The sequence below is a fragment of the Monodelphis domestica genome, chromosome 6 (assembly GCF_027887165.1).
Source record: "Monodelphis domestica isolate mMonDom1 chromosome 6, mMonDom1.pri, whole genome shotgun sequence".
Classification (NCBI taxonomy): Eukaryota; Metazoa; Chordata; class Mammalia; order Didelphimorphia; family Didelphidae; genus Monodelphis; species Monodelphis domestica.
The window spans coordinates 233,280,810-233,298,924 of NC_077232.1; the positions used below are offsets into that span (position 1 = coordinate 233,280,810).

The following is an 18,115-nucleotide window of genomic DNA, read 5'->3' on the forward strand; positions in this document are numbered from 1 at the left end:
TGAAGGAAGAAATAGACAGTAAAACCATATTAGTGGGAGACTTAAACCAACCATTATCAAATTTAGATAAATCAAACCAAAAAATAAATAAGAAAGAGGTGAAAGAAGTGAATGAAATCTTAGAAAAATTAGAATTAATAGATATATGGAGAAAAATAAATAGGGATAAAAAGGAATACACCTTCTTCTCAGCACCACATGGCACATTCACAAAGATTGACCATACATTAGGTCACAGAAACATGTCACACATGTCACAGAAACATGGCACACAAATGCAGAAAAGCAGAAATAATAAATGCAGCCTTTTCAGATCACAAGGCAATAAAAATAATGATCAGTAATGGTACATGGAAAACCAAATCAAAAACTAATTGGAAATTAAACAATATGATACTCCAAAATCGTTTAGTTAGAGAAGAAATCATAGAAACAATTAATAATTTTATCAAGGAAAATGACAATGGTGACACATCCTTTCAAACCTTTTGGGATGCAGCCAAAGTGGGAATCAGAGGTAAATTCATATGCCTGAGTGCATATATTAACAAACTAGGGAGAGCAGAGATCAATCAATTGGAAATGCAAATAAAAAAAACTGGAAAGCAATCAAATTAAAAAACCCCAGCAGAAAACCAAACTAGAAATCCTAAAAATTAAGGGACAGATTAATAAAATCAAAAGTGATAGAACTATTGATTTAATAAATAAGACAAGAAGCTGGTACTTTGAAAAAACAAACAAAATAGACAAAGTACTGGTCAATCTAATTAAAAAAAGGAAGGAAGAAAAGCAAATTAACAGCATCAAAGATGAAAAGGGGGACATCAAATCCGATGAAGAGAAAATTAAGGCAATCATGAAAAATTACTTTGCCCAATCATATGGCAATAAATACACCAATTTAGGTGAATATGGATGAATATATACAAAAATACAAACTGCCTAGACTAACAGAAGAAGAAATAGAATTCTTAAATAATCCCATATCAGAAAATGAAATCCAACAAGCCATCAAAGAACTTCCTAAGAAAAAATCCCCATTGCCTGATGGATTCACCAGTAAATTCTATCAAACATTCAGAGAACAGTTAATCCCAATACTATACAAACTATTTGACATAATAAACAAAGAGGGAGTCCTACCAAACTCCTTTTATGACACAAATATGGTACTGATTCCAAAACAAGGGTCATCCATCATGATCAAGTAGGATTTATACCAGGGATTCAGGGCTGGTTCAATATTAGGAAAACCATCCACATAATTGACCACATCAACAAGCAAACCAACAAGAACCACATGATTATCTCAATAGACGCAGAAAAAGCATTTGATAAAATACAACACCCATTCCTATTAAAAACACTAGAAAGCATAGGAATAGAAGGGTCTTTCCTAAAAATAATAAACAGTATATATCTAAAACCATCAGCTAACATCATCTGCAATGGGGATAGACTAGATGCATTCCCAGTAAGATCAGGAGTGAAACAAGGATGCCCATTATCACCTCTACTATTTGACATTGTACTAGAAACACTAGCAGTAGCAATTAGAGAAGAAAAAGAAATTGAAGGCATCAAAATAGGCAAGGAGAAGACCAAGTTATCACTCTTTGCAGATGACATGATGGTCTACTTAAAGAATCCTAGAGATTCAACCAAAAAGCTAATCGAAATAATCAACAACTTTAGCAAAGTTGCAGGATACAAAATAAACCCACATAAATCATCAGCATTTCTATATATCTCCAACACATCTCAACATCAAGAATTAGAGAAATTCCATTTAAAATCACCCTAGACAATATAAAATACTTGGGAATCTATCTGCCGAGACAAACACAGGAACTATATGAACACAACTACAAAACACTCTCCACACAATTAAAACTAGACTTGAACAATTGGAAAAGCATTAACTGCTCATGGGTAGGACAAGCCAATATAATAAAAATGACCATCCTGCCCAAACTTATTTATCTATTTAGTGCCATACCCATTGAACTCCCAAAAAATTTCTTTACTGATTTAGAAAAAACCATAACAAAGTTCATTTGGAATAACAAAAGATCAAGGATATCCAGGGAAATAATAAAAAAAAAACACAAATGATGGGGGCCTTGCAGTCCCAGACCTTAAACTATATTACAAAGCAGCAGTCATCAAAACAATTTGGTACTGGCTAAGAGACAGAAAGGAGGATCAGTGGAATAGACTGGGGGCAAGCGACCTCAGCAAGACAGTATACAATAAACCCAAAGATCTCAGCTTTTGGGACAAAAATCCACTATTCGATAAAAACTGCTGGGAAAATTGGAAGACAGTGTGGGAGAGATTAGGAATAGATCAACACCTCACACCCTACACCAAGATAAATTCAAAATGGGTGAATGACTTAAACATAAAGAAGGAAACCATAAGTAAATTGGGTAAACACAGAATAGTATACATGTCAGACCTTTGGGAGGGGAAAGACTTTAAAACCAAGCAAGACATAGAAAGAATCACAAAATGTAAAATAAATAACTTTGACTACATCAAATTAAAAAGCTTTTGTACAAACAAAACCAATGTGACTAAAATCAGAAGGGAAACAACAAATTGGGAAAAAATCTTCATAGAAACCTCTGACAAAGGTTTAATTACTCAAATTTATAAAGAGCTAAATCAATTGTACAAAAAATCAAGCCATTCTCCAATTGATAAATGGGCAAGGGACATGGATAGGCAGTTCTCAGATAAAGAAATCAAAACTATTAATAAGCACATGAAGAAGTGTTCTAAATCTCTTATAACCAGAGAGATGCAAATCAAAACAACTCTGAGGTATCACCTCACACCTAGCAGATTGGCTAACATAACAGCAAAGGAAAGTAATGAATGCTGGAGGGGATGTGGCAAAGCGGGGACACTAATTCATTGCTGGTGGAGTTGTGAACTGATCCAACCATTCTGTAGGGCAATTTGGAACTATGCTCAAAGGGCGATAAAAGAATGTCTACCCTTTGATCCAGCCATAGCACTGCTGGGTCTGTACCCCAAAGAGATAATGGAGAAAAAGACTTGTACAAGAATATTCATAGCTGCGCTCTTTGTGGTGGCCAAAAATTGGAAAACGAGGGGATGCCCAACAATTGGGGAATGGCTGAACAAATTGTGGTATATGTTGGTGATGGAATACTATTGTGCTAAAAGGAATAATAAAGTGGAGGAGTTCCATGGAGACTGGAACGACCTTCAGGAAGAGATGCAGAATGAGAGGAGCAGAACCAGGAGAACATTGAACACAGAGACAAACACACTGTGCTATAATCAAACGTAATGGACTTCTCCATTAGTGGCGGTGTAATGTCCCTGAACAATCTGCAGGGATCTAGGAGAAAAAACACTATTCATAAGCAGAGGATAAACTGTGGGAGTAGAAACACCGAGGAAAAGCAACTGCCTGACTACAGCAGTTGAGGGGACATGACAGAGGAGAGACTCTAAACGAACACTCTAATGCAAATACTAACAACATGGCAATGGGTTCGAATCAAGAACACATTTGATACCCAGTGGAATCATGCGTTGGCTATGGGGGGTGGTGAGGGAGGAAAAGAAAATGATCTTTGTCTTTAATGAATAATGCTTGGAAATGATCAAATAAAATATTATAAAATCTAAAAAAAAATAAAAATGACATAATTAATTTGGGATAAAAAAAAGAAGGCACACAAAAGGAATTTAGAATTGCTATGAAGATAGAAAGGATGCCTAATCTATTGGATGACATGAGAGGTACATAAAAAAATCTTAAGAGACTTCTGGTGGACTAAACCTAAAAAGATCGAGAGAGAGACTTTAAGAGAGTTTCAAGTCCACTTCTATTATCCCCTGTTCATATATCTGGAGTATTGTATTCAGGTCTGAACAACATGTATGGACAAGTCAGATTGTGTCCAGAGAAGGACAACCTCCAGTCAAATGTAGGATGGGATATCATGGAAACTCTGGGACATATCTAGTGCTCACTGGATGGCCACTGGTTGAGGATGGTACAGAGAGGATTCTGACTGACAGAGAACCCACTGAGCCTTTGAAGTTCCTTTCAACTCTGAGGTTCTAGAACCAGGATGATGAAGAAACTCAAAACCTTGCTCTGAATAAAGGCATTGGGAATGTTTATCTTGGTGAGAGAGAACTTTGGGGAAACGTAATTGTCTTCAAATATTTTTTCAGGCTTTCATGTGGAAAACCTTTCGATTTTTAGCCCAGTTCTAGGAACATGGGGGCTTAATAAATGCTTGATTGGTTTATGAGAGAAGGAATTAGACTTACTCTTCTCCATCACAGAAAGTGGAAGCAGGACGAATGGACAAAAATGCTAAAAAGTCAGATTTTGGTTCTATATAAGAAAAATGTTTCTAATAATTAACCATGTCCCCAAATGGTTAACAGCAACCTTGGGAAGTAACAGTTTATCACTAAGTCACTCAGCAGGGGCTGGACCCATTGTCCAGTTTCAGGTGCTGATGTTGTTAATAGGATTTCTGTTTTGCTTCAAGTAACAAACAGCTGAGACTGATTCTAACTCTATAATTTTATCACTCTGAAAGATGAATTCAACTTCAGCTCCAGGGTCCTTATTTTAGAGGGAATACATTGCATTTTCTTTGTTTTCTAAGTGCTTATTATGTGACTTGTTTGCCCCCTAGAGGCCAGCCAGAATCTTCATTAACTAAAAGGGCTAGGTCCGGGATTTGACACTTTATGGCTAGGTCTAAGCATATACTCTTTCAAAACAATAGTGGCTTCTTTAAAGACATCATTGTAAATTGTCTTTTTTCTTATAAAGTGAGTTTGTTAATGTAGAGAAAAAGAATCAACCTCTTTAAGAAATGAGAAGCTGGTTTGAAAGGATCCAAGACCCTGAAGTGCATGGATAGCCTGAACCATTTAAAGCTAATTAGTATTTTTAAACCAGGCTGAGCTTTAATGCCTTAAGAAATAGGAGTCAAATATAAGACAGTCAATCGATTCAATTCAACAAGAGGGGAGGGGAGAAGGAAGGGAAGGGAAGGCAAGGGAGCACTTCTCCTCCACAGTCTCTATCAAGTTTGGTGCTCAGCCTTGGAAATACAAAAAGAAAAAAGAAAATGACTGTTTGTTGGAGGATTTTTTTTTCTATGTGGTTAATCCCTCCTGGGGCAGAACCTACTCTATCTGGGACGTGGTAGAAGGAATATTAGGATGGGTTAGGGAGACCTAGGTTCACATCCCAGCCCTACCATTTTTACCAGTTGTGTGACATCAGGTAAGCCATGTAACTGCCCTTGACCTAGTTTGCTCATCAGTAAAATGAAGGTGTTGAATTAGATGAACTTGAAAGTCCTTTACAAAACCAGAATGTTCCCACTCTTTCAAATAAAGACAGAAGGAAAGGTGACCTAAAGGTTTCCAGAATTAGCAGAAAAGAGTCACAGGGAAGGTTCAGCCCTCTTCCCTAGGAACATCATAAGCCACATTAACAGAAGAAAAACTGAAAAAGCTTTTTAATTCTACAAGGAAAAGGGGAACTGTGTACAACTTGAGGACCTTCAATGCCTGCATCTCCACAAATGAAAGGAAGAAATCAAAGTTTCTCTTTAAATATATAGCAAGGATTAAGCAGTAATTGATAGCTAAAATGGAGTGAGCAATTGTACCAATAGATGGTTCTTTCCATTTTTATCCAAATGATATCATTCCTCTCATACAAATGCTCCCCCAATAAATTCCTACTCCATTTGTGGAAGGGAGGCCAATATGGAAGTTTATGCATTTCACCAGCAAGGCATGATCCTGACCAATGGGGAAACCAGGATTCAAAGTCAGGTCTTCTGACTTCTGTGTGCTCATTCTTCTATATGTACTTCATTGAATGCACATTGGAGGTGCTTAATATATGCTTAATTGAATAAGAAAAAAGGAACATAGACAAAGGTTTTGATAGTATAAGATTTCTACAAACTTAAGAATACAAAAATCAAGCAAAAAATTTAAAAAGGAAAATGCATTAAGTAGAAGTATAGAATTATACAAAAGAAATGAACAGAAGAAGATATGTAAGTGAAAATCATATATGTAAGTGAAAGTCAAAAGACATATTGATTATTATTTCTAAATGTGGCCCTGGATATACCCTTGAATTCCTTTTTTTTTTTTATAATTAGAGTAACCACGGGTTACTAATGTAGGTGTTATTTCTAAACTAGCTCTCTGTGTACAGTCAGATCAACATGTTAGAGTCAAAAGTAAAACTCAACATCAAATCTAAAGGATGAATTTGAGGAATAGGGGGGGGGGAACTGTGTAATCACAATATACTTGACATTCAAATTCTCTGATGATGAAAAATGGAAAGGACAAAGGAAAAGACATTGATACAGATGACTGCTACTGAGTCCAGAAACCACCAAAACCATCAAAGAGTTGATTCTTATAAAGCAGAGAAACAAGGAAGTTGAAAGTAACAACCTTTCAAAAATAAACTCAATAGTAAAATGTTACTGAAGAAGATGGGGAAGATTATGAGCACATTGATTCATAAAACAATCAATAAGAATAAGGAAAAGTGAGTATGAAAAGACCTTGGTGTGATACCCAAACAGAGTCAGGTCACTAAAAAAGCCTGAATAAAGTAAACTAGAATAAGAACAGTAAAAAATGGAACAGAACTATCAACATACACACACACACACACACACACACACACACACACACACATATAGTGTATAAAGAAATGGAAACAACTTTAAAAAACATGACAAGTAGAAGAGCAACAGGACCACACACCTAAAGAACTTGTCATCTCAAACCCAGTGCTTGTTTTATTAACAGGCAGGACAAAGTCAAATCTTTACGTAAAGTCTTAACTAAAAATTTCCGTACCTAAGGCAAATTAGTTGAGAGCTGACTGGGTGCTGAAGGCACCCTGGGAGCGAGGACCTCAGAGTTTGAAGCCCATGCCACCATAGAGGTTTAGTTGATCAATCAATCAACAAGCATTTATTAGAGGTGTACCATATACAGTGCCAAGGGCTAGGAATACAGAGATGAAAGTGAAGCGGCTCGGCCCTAGAGGAACTTACTTTCTAACCCTGTGATTGCTCCTACACTGCTACAGAGAAATGAGATACCAGCTAATCTTCTGGGGCGTGGCCTACCGAAAGGTTGGGGGCGGGGGGAGGGGCCTTGAGCTGAGCTTTGATGGATTTTAATAAGCTGAAATGAGGGGGCTCCACTTCAGACATGAAGGACAATTGGGGCCAATGAATGTTGTGTGCTAGATGTTGTCTGTTGGATGAAGTGTCTTAAACCAGAAGTCGAAGGATGCGCAGTTTGGACGAGGCTGGGGAGGCTGAGGGGACCGAGGCAGAAGAGGCTGCTGGATGCTGGTGGTGATGGCTGCGGCCTGAAGAGGGGAGAAGATAGGTCGGGAACCCACGGACCGACACAACTGACCGATTGTGACTGACTGAGGAGGGCCAGTAGCTGCGGAGCGCCGCACCCTGCCCATTCCTCAGGCGGACCGGGCCATGGCGTCGGGGACCGTCTCCTCGCAGAAGCAGCACAGCACCCTGCTGCACCTCTTCGCCGGGGGGTTTGCGGGCACGTTTGGCGCTATTTGTACGTCTCCTCTGGAGGTGCTTAAAACCAGACTTCAGTCCTCACGCCTAGCTATACCCGATCCCCCAACTTGGTGGTGGTTCTACTACAGAAGGAGAAAGATCACATCAACATCCCGATTACCGGAAGTCGTGAAGGTTCTGAAGTTGATTCTGGAGAAGGAGGGAGTAAAGACACTTTTTCGCGGCTTCGGCCCTAACTTGATCGGAGTAGCCCCTTCAAGGGCTGTATACTTTGCCTGCTACTCCAAGGCCAAAGACCACCTGAATGGCATTTTCATGCCTAACAGCTATACTGTTCACATTATCTCCGCTGGCTCCGCGGGTTTTGTCACAAATACCTTGATGAATCCTCTATGGATGATCAAAAGTCGCATGCAGTTAGGACTGCAAGAAAAGGGTTCCAAAGGGATAAACACTGTCCAGTGTGCTCGTTACATTTACCAGGAAAACGGCATTTCTGGATTCTATAGAGGATTAACTGCCTCATATTTTGGCATTTTTGAGACGGTGATATGTTTTACTATTTATGAAAGATTAAAGAAATGGCTAACGGAGACCCCATTAACCCTTTCTGCAAACGGGACTAACAAAAACAGTGCCAGCGCCAACTTTTTTAAATATATGGCTGCTGCTGCTATTGCCAGGATGCTCGCCTCCTTCGTTGGTTATCCCCATGAAGTTTTGAGAACCCGGCTTCGGGAAGAGGGCAACAAGTATAGGTCCTTCACTCAAACAGTCTACCTGATAGCACAAGAAGAAGGCTTGCTAGGCTTCTACAGAGGACTCTGTGCTCAGCTCATCTGGCAGGTGCCAAATACTGGGATTGTGTTGTCCACCTACGAGCTAATTGTGTTATTATTGAAGGACTTTAATGACTGACATGCTGGAAAATGCACTTTAGAAGAATAAAACTGAAAAACTGCATATTTAAGAGACTGGTACAGGAATGGTTGGAACGGCTCTGAGTCTTGTCCCCTGCTGGACTTTTCCTTTTGGATTCATACTTTCTGGAAGGCTTTCACTCATTAATACTAATAGTTCATTGCAATTTTTGACTTAAGAATTCAGATTTCAGCAACTACTAATCTAAATCATGCTACTGAATTAAAAAGGTGGGGGGGAGATGAGCAGTTGGCTCTACTATAGTGTATAGGAAGCGGTGTTAAGTGTAATAAGGGTAGAGAAGTAGGAGAGTGTCAGGTTGTGAAGGGCTTTAACTACCAAATGGGAAGATTGCTATTTGATCCTAGAGGCATAATAGAAAAGGCACTGGAGTTCATTTATTTGGGCTGTGGGTGACAGTCAGATGAGCACGTTAGGAAAATTATTTTGGCAACTGTGTGAAGGATGGATTGGGCTGGGGCGAACTTAAGGCAGGGAGCACATAGAGGAGGCTACTGGGGTAACCTAGGCCAGAGGTAAGGAGGGCCTGAACTAGGGTGTGGCTTTGGGAACAGACAGGTCACAGTTGTAAGGAATGCCATGGAGGCAGGTCACAAAAACTCAGAGAGGAGAGATTTCCTAGGGGCACACAGTGATTAACAGTGCCAAATGTGCAGAGAGGTCTACCAGGGAGATGGGTAGAGAAAAGGCCATTAGGAATGGCTTTGAAGTGGTGCAAAGGCCCAGGGCCATGGTAACACAGATCAGCGGTTCAGGCAAGGAACCAGCCTTCTTGGGGATGGCAGTTTCCATACTACTATGTAGTAACCAGGGAGAAAGGACACCTGTCACACCCCCAGGATATCCGTGCAGCCCTAGGTATGACTACGAAATGAACAGACAACATTTCACTATGCCCACAATAAATCTTTTTGTTTCCATTTGTAAATTTAGTTCTAAAAATCAGTGTTCCATTACTTGAAGCCATAGGGCAAAAGCAAGGGAATGGCGATGTTAAAGACAAGGGCATTTATAGCAGCAAGAGTTTGGTATTACTTAAAGAATTATATACCTGCCCAAAGGCAATCCAGCCCAATTCCCTGCTAACTCAATCGGGAACCCAGTTCATGGTGCACTTCGAGTGCCTATGTGAGATAAAGTATTGATGGATTAAATCAGCGGGCTGCTATGTCACCACATATCAGTCTAGGTTGGCAACATGAACCTTTTATTCATTTTGTTTTTCTAACGTGGATAGGTCTCTTTTCCATTGCTTTGAATTTCATTAGAGAGACTAGGGTGTATTCCATAATTCAAATCAATTAATTTGATGCTATCAGCAAATAGGAGCATTTGGGAAAAGGTCAGTATCATACAATATTTTGAATTGAAAATTTGTAAATATATTGCATACTTATACATTTATGTTTGATTCAGTACAAGATTTTGTTTGAAATGTAGATGGGATATCTTCACGCACATATACATATCCTTGTTGACATCTCTCAGAGTCAATGTGCAGTGGTAGATTGCTCCAGTGATCTTTGTAGGCTTATTTGCCATCGACTTGTTGGATCTTGTTTTATAGATGGGAGTCAACTTGTTTGAAGTTAGCCTTCAAGGCACTATTTTGGTCTATTTTTATTTAGTTTATTTTATTTACTGAGATTTCCTTCATATCGAGAGTTCCTATGGAGAAAATCAACTGTTGTACATACAATTCATTATCTCAGAGTTGCGTGGGACGCTCAGAAGTTAAGGGACTGCTGGAGTCAGAGCCAGAGTAGGTCAGACACAAAGCTATGCTGCCCAAATCAAATGCTTTCTTGTTTATTTTATTATTATTATTATTTAATCCTTACCTTCTGTCTTGGAGTCAATATTGTGTATTGGCTCCAAGGCAGAAGAGTGGTAAGGGCTAGGCAATTGGGGTCAAGTGACTTGCCCAGGGTCACACAGCTGAGAAGTGTCTGAAGTTAGATTTGAATCTAAGACCTCCCATCTCTAGGGCTAGTTCTCAACCCACTGAGCTACCCAGCTGCCCCGTTTGTTTTGTTTTTTAACCCTTACTTTCTATTTTTGTAACAATTCTTAAGACAGAAGGGCAAAGACTGGGCAGATGGGGTTAAGTGACTTGCCCAGGGTCACACAGCTAGGAAGTATCTGTGGTCAGATTTGAACCCAGGTCCCCCTGAGTCTAGGCCCCTGAATCAAATGCTTTCTTAAAATCAGGAAACACAGTGAGATCATCTCTGCATAAAGCCTCTCTGAGGCTACTTCTCTATTTATACTCACACTGGAAGGATAGGTCCCCAGAGGATGACTAAATTTTTCCCTAAGGATTCTAGGGATAACCCTGAGGGGTTGGTGTTGATTTCTAACATTGCACTGTATCAGACCACATCTACTAGGCTCCTACTGAATATCAGACAGGCAGACTTAATTTTTAGAAGGTGCTTTTTAATAGTGTTGTATATATATCTGGTAAGAATAATTGAATGCCCTCTCCAACTGATCTCTATAAACATCTGGAGCACACTCTCTTAGAAGTAATTAGAAGGAGGCTCACTCTTAGACAGCTCATGTGGTAAAGGAAAACGCACAGATCCTGGCTGGGGAGGAGTCCTTTTGTCCTTTCATGGTATCCTTATGAAGTCCCCCTTTAGGTACGTAGAGCTTTGTGCTGGGGACTGGCAAGATTAAAACTCATTTGTAGTGTTTTCTTACTGACCCTACATAGAAGTAAATGGTTATCCTGTAGCTGCTTAAGTCACGGTTCTTTGTCTATGAACTGGTTCATGATTCAGCTAGTCTGTAATGAGTGAAGTTGCAAAATCTGGCTCTCCTGCTAATCACTGATCTTTTCTTGCCTCCAGGAATTTGGCTAACTTTGAGGACATTGTGAGAAAGAAAGAGAGTTGGGCTGGATATTTTTAGCCACCAAGCAATCCTTCAATGATGTCTGGTGTGCCTTCTAAAAGTCTAAGCTGCTGTCCTGTACCTGGACTTCAATAATGTGCCCTTCTTGGTCTCATGATAGAGGGGAGTGGGTTGCTGCTGGCCCCCATTACCAAATTTCTTTTTTTTCAAACCCTTACCTTCCATCTTAGATTCAATACTATGTATTGACTGCAAGGCAGAAGAGTGGTAAGTGCTAGGCAGCTGGGGGTTAAGTGACTTGCCCAGGGTCATACAGCTAGGAAGTATCTGAGGTCAAATTTGAACCCAGGACCTCACGTCTCTAGGCCTGGCTCTCAATCCACTGAGCCACCCAGCTGCCCCCATAACACCAAATTTCTAACCAAGCATGTATGTTCCCTGTCTCAGCTATGTAATCAATCATAATTTCCTAAATCTGTGATGCTATCAATATCATAGCCAATGATGTGATTCTTTGCTGTGTTCTCTTTCTTGCTTATAGAAGTATATTGAATCCCTAATTCAGGGACTTTGGGCAATTCCAGTGGCCAATAGATCTGCTTTATTTTAATAAAACATAACTTTGCTTAGAGAAGCCTACCTGGACTTACCCATTTGGCCATACATTCTATTGCAACATGTCTGGGAGCCCCTGTGCTTCCAGAATCCTGAAGCTATCCTCCCTCACTGCCTTTTCCTAGTCTGTCTTTCTTTGGCTTCCAATGAGGTGCTGCCATCAGCTACTGCTATTCCAGTAGCACTACTACCTAGAGCAGCAATAGGAAGCCCACTCACCTGGCCTTTGGGAGTTTGGAAGCCATCCTTTTGCTTTTGGGGAGGGGAGAGAGGCAGAGACCTTCCCCAACCAACAGAGCCTTGCTAGAGCTACTGGAAGGCTGACCTGTTCCCGAAATCTCTGATTCCAAACTGGTTTGCTGATTTATCCAAGTCCCTCAGGACTGGAGTGATTCTCTTCAGTAATTCCAAGAGAGTTCCTGTGTGGAGGAGTCATCTGATTTCATTCCTTTTATAGCACCTGATTAGCTATATTAAGGCAGGTATAGATTGAGGTCATTAACTGAGTTATTTAGATACAGATGTGTGTGTGTGTGCTGTAACAACTGAAATTCTCAAGAGGTTATTTCTTAATTTTAAATTAATTAGTTCATTGAACAGTCAAGATATGGTAAACTGGTCAGTTGCCTCTCCACATTCCAGCTGGGTACAAAAGAGAACTTTCCCTCTTTGTGGTGAGCTCAATACTCCCTCCCCTTGACATCCCAAGACATCTCTGATTGGTAAATAGCCACTGAGAGGTAGACTTAAGAGACCTCCCCTCCTCCCTCACTATTGCATCATGGGAAGAGGCCAGCCCACTCTTTCCTCCCCACAGCTTGGCTAGGAGTCCAACAAGACAGCCAGAGCTGGCAGACTCCATCTCTCTGGTGGGTCAGAGTTCATCCGAGGGGCTGAGCCCTTCCCCGGATCCTTTTATCCTTTCAAGATCTTCACAAAAGAGGGAAAGTCCCAACCCATTTTCATTGCCTGGGTGAGAACTGCTTTAGTCTGGCTTTAGAATCAGACTGTTGGGAGGAGAGTTAAAGGGAAAATTATTTCACAAAAATATCCCAGTTCAATATTAATTTTCCACGATACGTTATACATTTAATTCAGTTGGGCTATTGTAAAGACACAGTTCCTTGTAAACCTCTGTAAAGTCTGTTCCTTCCTCATGTTTCCATTGCACGGATCCTTGACGTCAGTCCTTAGAACACTCACCTTCTGTGTGTCTTCAAGATATAGTTAATTTCCTTTTTATATTATTCTGTGATGACCGGCCTGTGCTTTCTTGAAATCAATAGGTGTTTATTATGGACAGATGGGAGGCTTCTGAATACTGTCTAAGCCTTGGCTTTCTTCTGTTTTTGCTGTCTCTATGCCAGCTTTCTCACTGGTGATACTAGGGACGGAACAGATTTATGCTCACTTATTTTGGAGAACCTCCTCAAACTTCTCATTTATTTCTTCATTCTGGGAAAAAAGACAGGCCTGCCCACAAAAGTTCTACTCTAATGACTTGATGTAGTATGGAATTAATTCTACGTTGAGTCTCAAAGGTCGTCAGAAAGCTTGAAATACATTTTTGGGTCCATTTTCCAGGAACAAATGTAATCATGGTTCAGTGGTGGGAGGGGGGATGGGACAGCTCTTGGATCACTTACACCTACTAATCATCTATTAATATTCTCATCGTATCATCTTCGTCTAACGGCCAACAAATTGACTACTGGAGAAACTGATGCATATGGACATGATGACTATCCACAAAACTAGAGATCACAAAGAAGCCACAGTGCAGGTTTTTCCTATGAGAGGCCAATGAAGGAATCCACAGAGCAGCTCACAGGCTTCATGAAACAACTCTTCATGGAGATCCTTGGAATTATGTCCCTTGAAGTGCTAGATTATAAGCATGAAGAAACTGCTGCTTAATTCCTTACGTTTCTGAACCTCTGTAATAGGGATAACTCTATTAAAGGTGGAAGGCCCATTAACATTTGGCCTAGTGAGATGGGGAATGGTCAGGGCTCCTAGGGATTGCAAGTTAGACTGCTCATAGTGGGGGAAGAAAGAAGAGATGTCCAGGGGCTTGGAGTGGAGCAGGAGAGGCTCTTGGGGTCATTTCCCATTTCCATTTTTGAGGCAGGCGATGAATACAACAGTTGCTCCCAGATGCAAATCTGAACGACCTGCTTACAGAGGTGTTGACTCTTAGAAGTTATTTAGCAGTGATGTTTTTGCTTAGCCTATGAGTTGGTTGGCAACAAATTTCTCTGAGGTTAAAGGAATTCATCAGTGAGCTCAATTTTTTCAGATTACACCATACACAGGAAGTTGCTAATTTACAAAGGAGTTCTTCATCGGCCAGTCAATGACTTGGAACTTGGAAACCATTTTCCTACAGAAGTTATTTTATAAACGTTGGGGAGAGTACTGAGCTGGTGGGCAAAAGTCTGTCTATTTAACTTGTAACATATGTGAAAAATAGTGCAACTATTTTTGACATCTACAGTGATTATAGTACTATAATGATAACATATCTTGACTATTTTTATAGTTTTCATAGTATCAATAATGCATTTAGAACTAAAAATACTAATTTGGCTATCATTTCTCTAAGGGGAAAATGGAATATTTCTGTATTCTTTTTATTTTTTATTTTTTTTTAAACCTTACCTTCCATCTTGGAGTCAATACTGTGTATTGGCTCCAAGGCAGAAGAGTGGTAAGGGCTAGGCAAAGGGGGTTAAGTGACTTGCCCAGGGTCACATACCTGGGAAGTGTCTGAGGCCAAATTTGAACCCAGGATCTCCCATCTCTAGGCCTGACTCTCAATCCACTAAGCCACCCAGTTGCCCCCTATTTCTGTATTCTTGAGAGTCATAATGCATAGAAAAGAGATATGTCCAAAAAAAGGGGGGAAAAACCCACAAACAGCCACTGTGAGGGGGGAGTTAAGAAGAGAAGAGGACACAGCACTGGCTTTCTTCAAAAGGTATTCTCACAAATAACGGCTAGGTAGAAGTTCCTATGTTAGGATTAGCAGTGATTCCCTAAAAGCATCAGAAGAACTCACTCCAAATAACATGAAAAGCCCAGAAAGCCTGCTTTTTTAGAGAAGGAAAGCAAGAGGCAGCTAGGTAGCATAGTGGATGGAGCACCAGGCCTGGACATGGGTACACATGTGGCCTCACACACTTCGTCGCTGTGTGACTCTGGGCAAGTCACTTAACCTCATTGTCCTTTTGTTTCAGAGTTGTTACTAGGAAAGTAAGGATTTCTTTTGGAAAAGTGAAAACAGACTTAAATGTAATTAAATTAAATTAAAACATGTTCCTATAGAGAGATTACCAGCTACCAGCAAAAAGGGCAGAAAACTAAGAAAAATGATGATGAGAGGTTTTTAATGATCTCCACAGATAGGCCTATTTAAGTTTAGTAACCATTTGTATGGAGTGTTTATGGATGCCCCTGCTAAAGGCAGGGAAAAGTTGGGGACTTCCAGCTAAAATGGTGGAATAAATGGGAGCAGAATCACCCTGCTATCATACTACTCCCGTGAGGACTTTTAAAAGACTATTCAATGAGTAATGGTCAAGAAGTCTTTTCTTTTCCCTAGCCCAGCTCCATTCAGAGAGGCAACCAAAAGCCTTTAGGAAAGATTTTACTAATCAGAAAAGCCCAGCTCAGGAGCTCGATGCCTAGAAATCCTGGCACTCCAACTAAGGGGGATCCGGGGACATCCGGTGGAGAGGGGGGGAAGGAGAGAGAAAGAAGGCCAGAGAATGGCCCAGGGGAGCCTGTGGCTGTGTCCCTCTAACATGATCAGGAGTTTGAGACCTGCAGAGTTCAGTCCCAGAGGGCAACAACTAGATCAGCTCCTAGATCAGACTGTATCCTAAGGCTCTGGTTTTCTACCACTCGACCAGTATGGAGCTATGTCCTGCTTGATCTCACGGGTATCACCTAGATCAAACTGCTTACCATCTCAGGGAAGGGGCGAGCAAGAAGGCAGGAAGAGAATTTACAGAACAAACGTTAAAAATGACACGTAGCTGGAAACAATAAACTATTAAGAATAGTTTGGGGAAGACCAGACACGTTGAAGCATGCACAGTGGGGGAGAACGATACTCCAATAAAAGGCACGAAACCCTGTCATAGGAAAGCCTACTAAGGAGCCAGGGATGTGTGGTTTGAAGAGACAGTCTGGCCAGGATAGGATGCCTACTTTCCAAATACCTGAAGACAGACCCAGCCAAGGGCACAAGCGTTTAGACTCCTTTCTGTTTCTCGACTTTGGGGAGTCGGGTGGAAATGGTAGAGAGAGAGGTTTCTGCTTAATTTATAGAGCTGTCTAGCATGACATGGGTCATTTTGTGAGATGGTGAATCCCTTATTGGTGAATGTTTTTGAGCAGGTTTTAAACAGCAGCGTATGGTGTTTATTAAGAATAACACCCACCTTCTACCCATCTCCAGTGCAAACAGAATGACAACTTACGGGATTTGCTTCTGTCCCCAGCCCATCATAATACATGACTCCCAACTGGTAAACAGCTTGATGATCACTCTCCTGGATTTCTTCAAACTGATCTAATGCTTCTTCATACCATCCCTATGAAAGCCCCAGAAAATAGGCATATTATTCTTATGTTATGAGCAAACACCCCACCCCAACACTTTTATTTTCATACCGAAGGGTAGCTAAATCTGAGGTAGCAGCCCGCACCTCCCTGTGCCCCTCACCAACATGAAAATTGGGGGAGGATTTTTGTAAGTACAATAGAATCCTGGATCAATTATAATCAACACACTACCAAGTCAGCTATGAGTGTGGGGTCTGAGGAAGGCTGATTCTGGGTAAGTTTTCCATTTCCATTTCTTCTATTCTTGTTGCCAGTCCTAGAGCCTTGAGCCCACAAAAATAAAGAATGGCTGTCCCTCCAGTATTAGTCATCAAGGTTACTTCATCCAGACTGCCATTTCACCCGTATCACTTAGTTTGGAAAACTTCAGAGCTGAGACCAAATTTCCTCAGGGAAATGTGATTTAAAAGAGTCAAAAATGCCATCTAAAACACTTGATGCAGTTTGAACAAAATGTTTCCCTTTTCTGAGACTTGGTCTTCTAGTTTAGGAGATGGATCAAATGAATGAAAAAAACATTTATTGGGGCAGCTAGGTAGCTCAGTGGATAGAGAGCCAGGCCTGGAGATGGGAGGTCCTACATTCAAATTTGACCTCCAACATTTCTTAGCTGTGTGACCCTGAGCAAGTCACTTAACCCCATGTGCTTAGCCTTTACCACCATTCTGCCTTGGAATTGATCCTAAATATTGAGTCTAAGATGGAGGGTAAGGGAGAAAGAAAAAAGAAAGAAAGAAGAAAAAGAAAGAAAGAAAGAAAGAAAGAAAGAAAGAAAGAAAGAAAGAAAGAAAGAAAGAAAGAAAGAAAGAAAGAAAGAAAGAAAGAAAGAAAGAAAGAAAGAAAGAAAGAAAGAAAGAAAGAAAGAGAAAGAAAAAAGAAAGAAAGAAAGGAATGAAGGAAGGAAGGAAGGAAGGAAGGAAGGAAAAAGAAAGCAAGAAAGAAGGAAGGAACAAAAGAAAGCAAGAAAGAAAGCAAGAAGGAAGGAAGGAAGGAAGGAAGAGAAAGAAAAAAGAAAGAAGGAAAGAGAAAGAAGAAGGGGGAGGAAGGAATGAAGGAAAGAAATTTATTGTGTTTCCTGTTATAATGATCACTTATAATGATCACTAACACTTATATAGAGCTATCAGGTTTGCAAAACACTTTACATGTTACTATGTTAAATACAACACTCTTATGAGGTGGGTGTTATTGTTACCACTATTTTACAGCTAAGGAAACTAAGGCAGCAAGAGGTTAAATGATTTGTTTGCCCAGAGTCACACTGCTGAGAAAATATTCAAACAGAGGTTTTCCTGATAACATTGTCTAGCTCTCTATTCTGCCTCCTAGCTTCCTCTAAAATATATATACAGGAGGCAGCTGGATAGCTCAGTGGTTTGAGACCCAAATCTAGAGATGGAAGATTCTGGGTTCAAATCTTGTCTCAGATACTTCCCAGCTGTGTGACC

General features: G+C 40.4%; 2 protein-coding genes across 3 annotated transcripts in view; one reads left to right on the forward strand and one right to left on the reverse strand.

The window, feature by feature from the left end:
* The window catches only part of LRP2BP (LRP2 binding protein), a 52,425-nt gene that overhangs the window by 16,740 nt on the left and 17,570 nt on the right, over positions 1-18,115 (reverse strand). For both annotated transcript variants that reach the window (XM_001368937.4, XM_007496045.3), the window contains exon 6: positions 16,523-16,636. In XM_001368937.4, coding sequence (XP_001368974.2) covers positions 16,523-16,636 — 114 coding nt within the window. The remainder of the gene's footprint in view (positions 1-16,522; positions 16,637-18,115) is intronic.
* LOC103099662 (solute carrier family 25 member 33-like) lies at positions 7,239-8,706 on the forward strand. The gene has a single exon (XM_056802965.1). It carries the CDS (start codon positions 7,566-7,568, stop codon positions 8,535-8,537), a length of 972 nt encoding a protein of 323 aa, XP_056658943.1. The 5' UTR covers positions 7,239-7,565; the 3' UTR covers positions 8,538-8,706.

Bases quoted from the DNA above. Each gene is read 5' to 3' on its own strand.
- LOC103099662 (XM_056802965.1), top strand. From the start codon at position 7,566: ATGGCGTCGGGGACCGTCTCCTCGCAGAAGCAGCACAGCACCCTGCTG.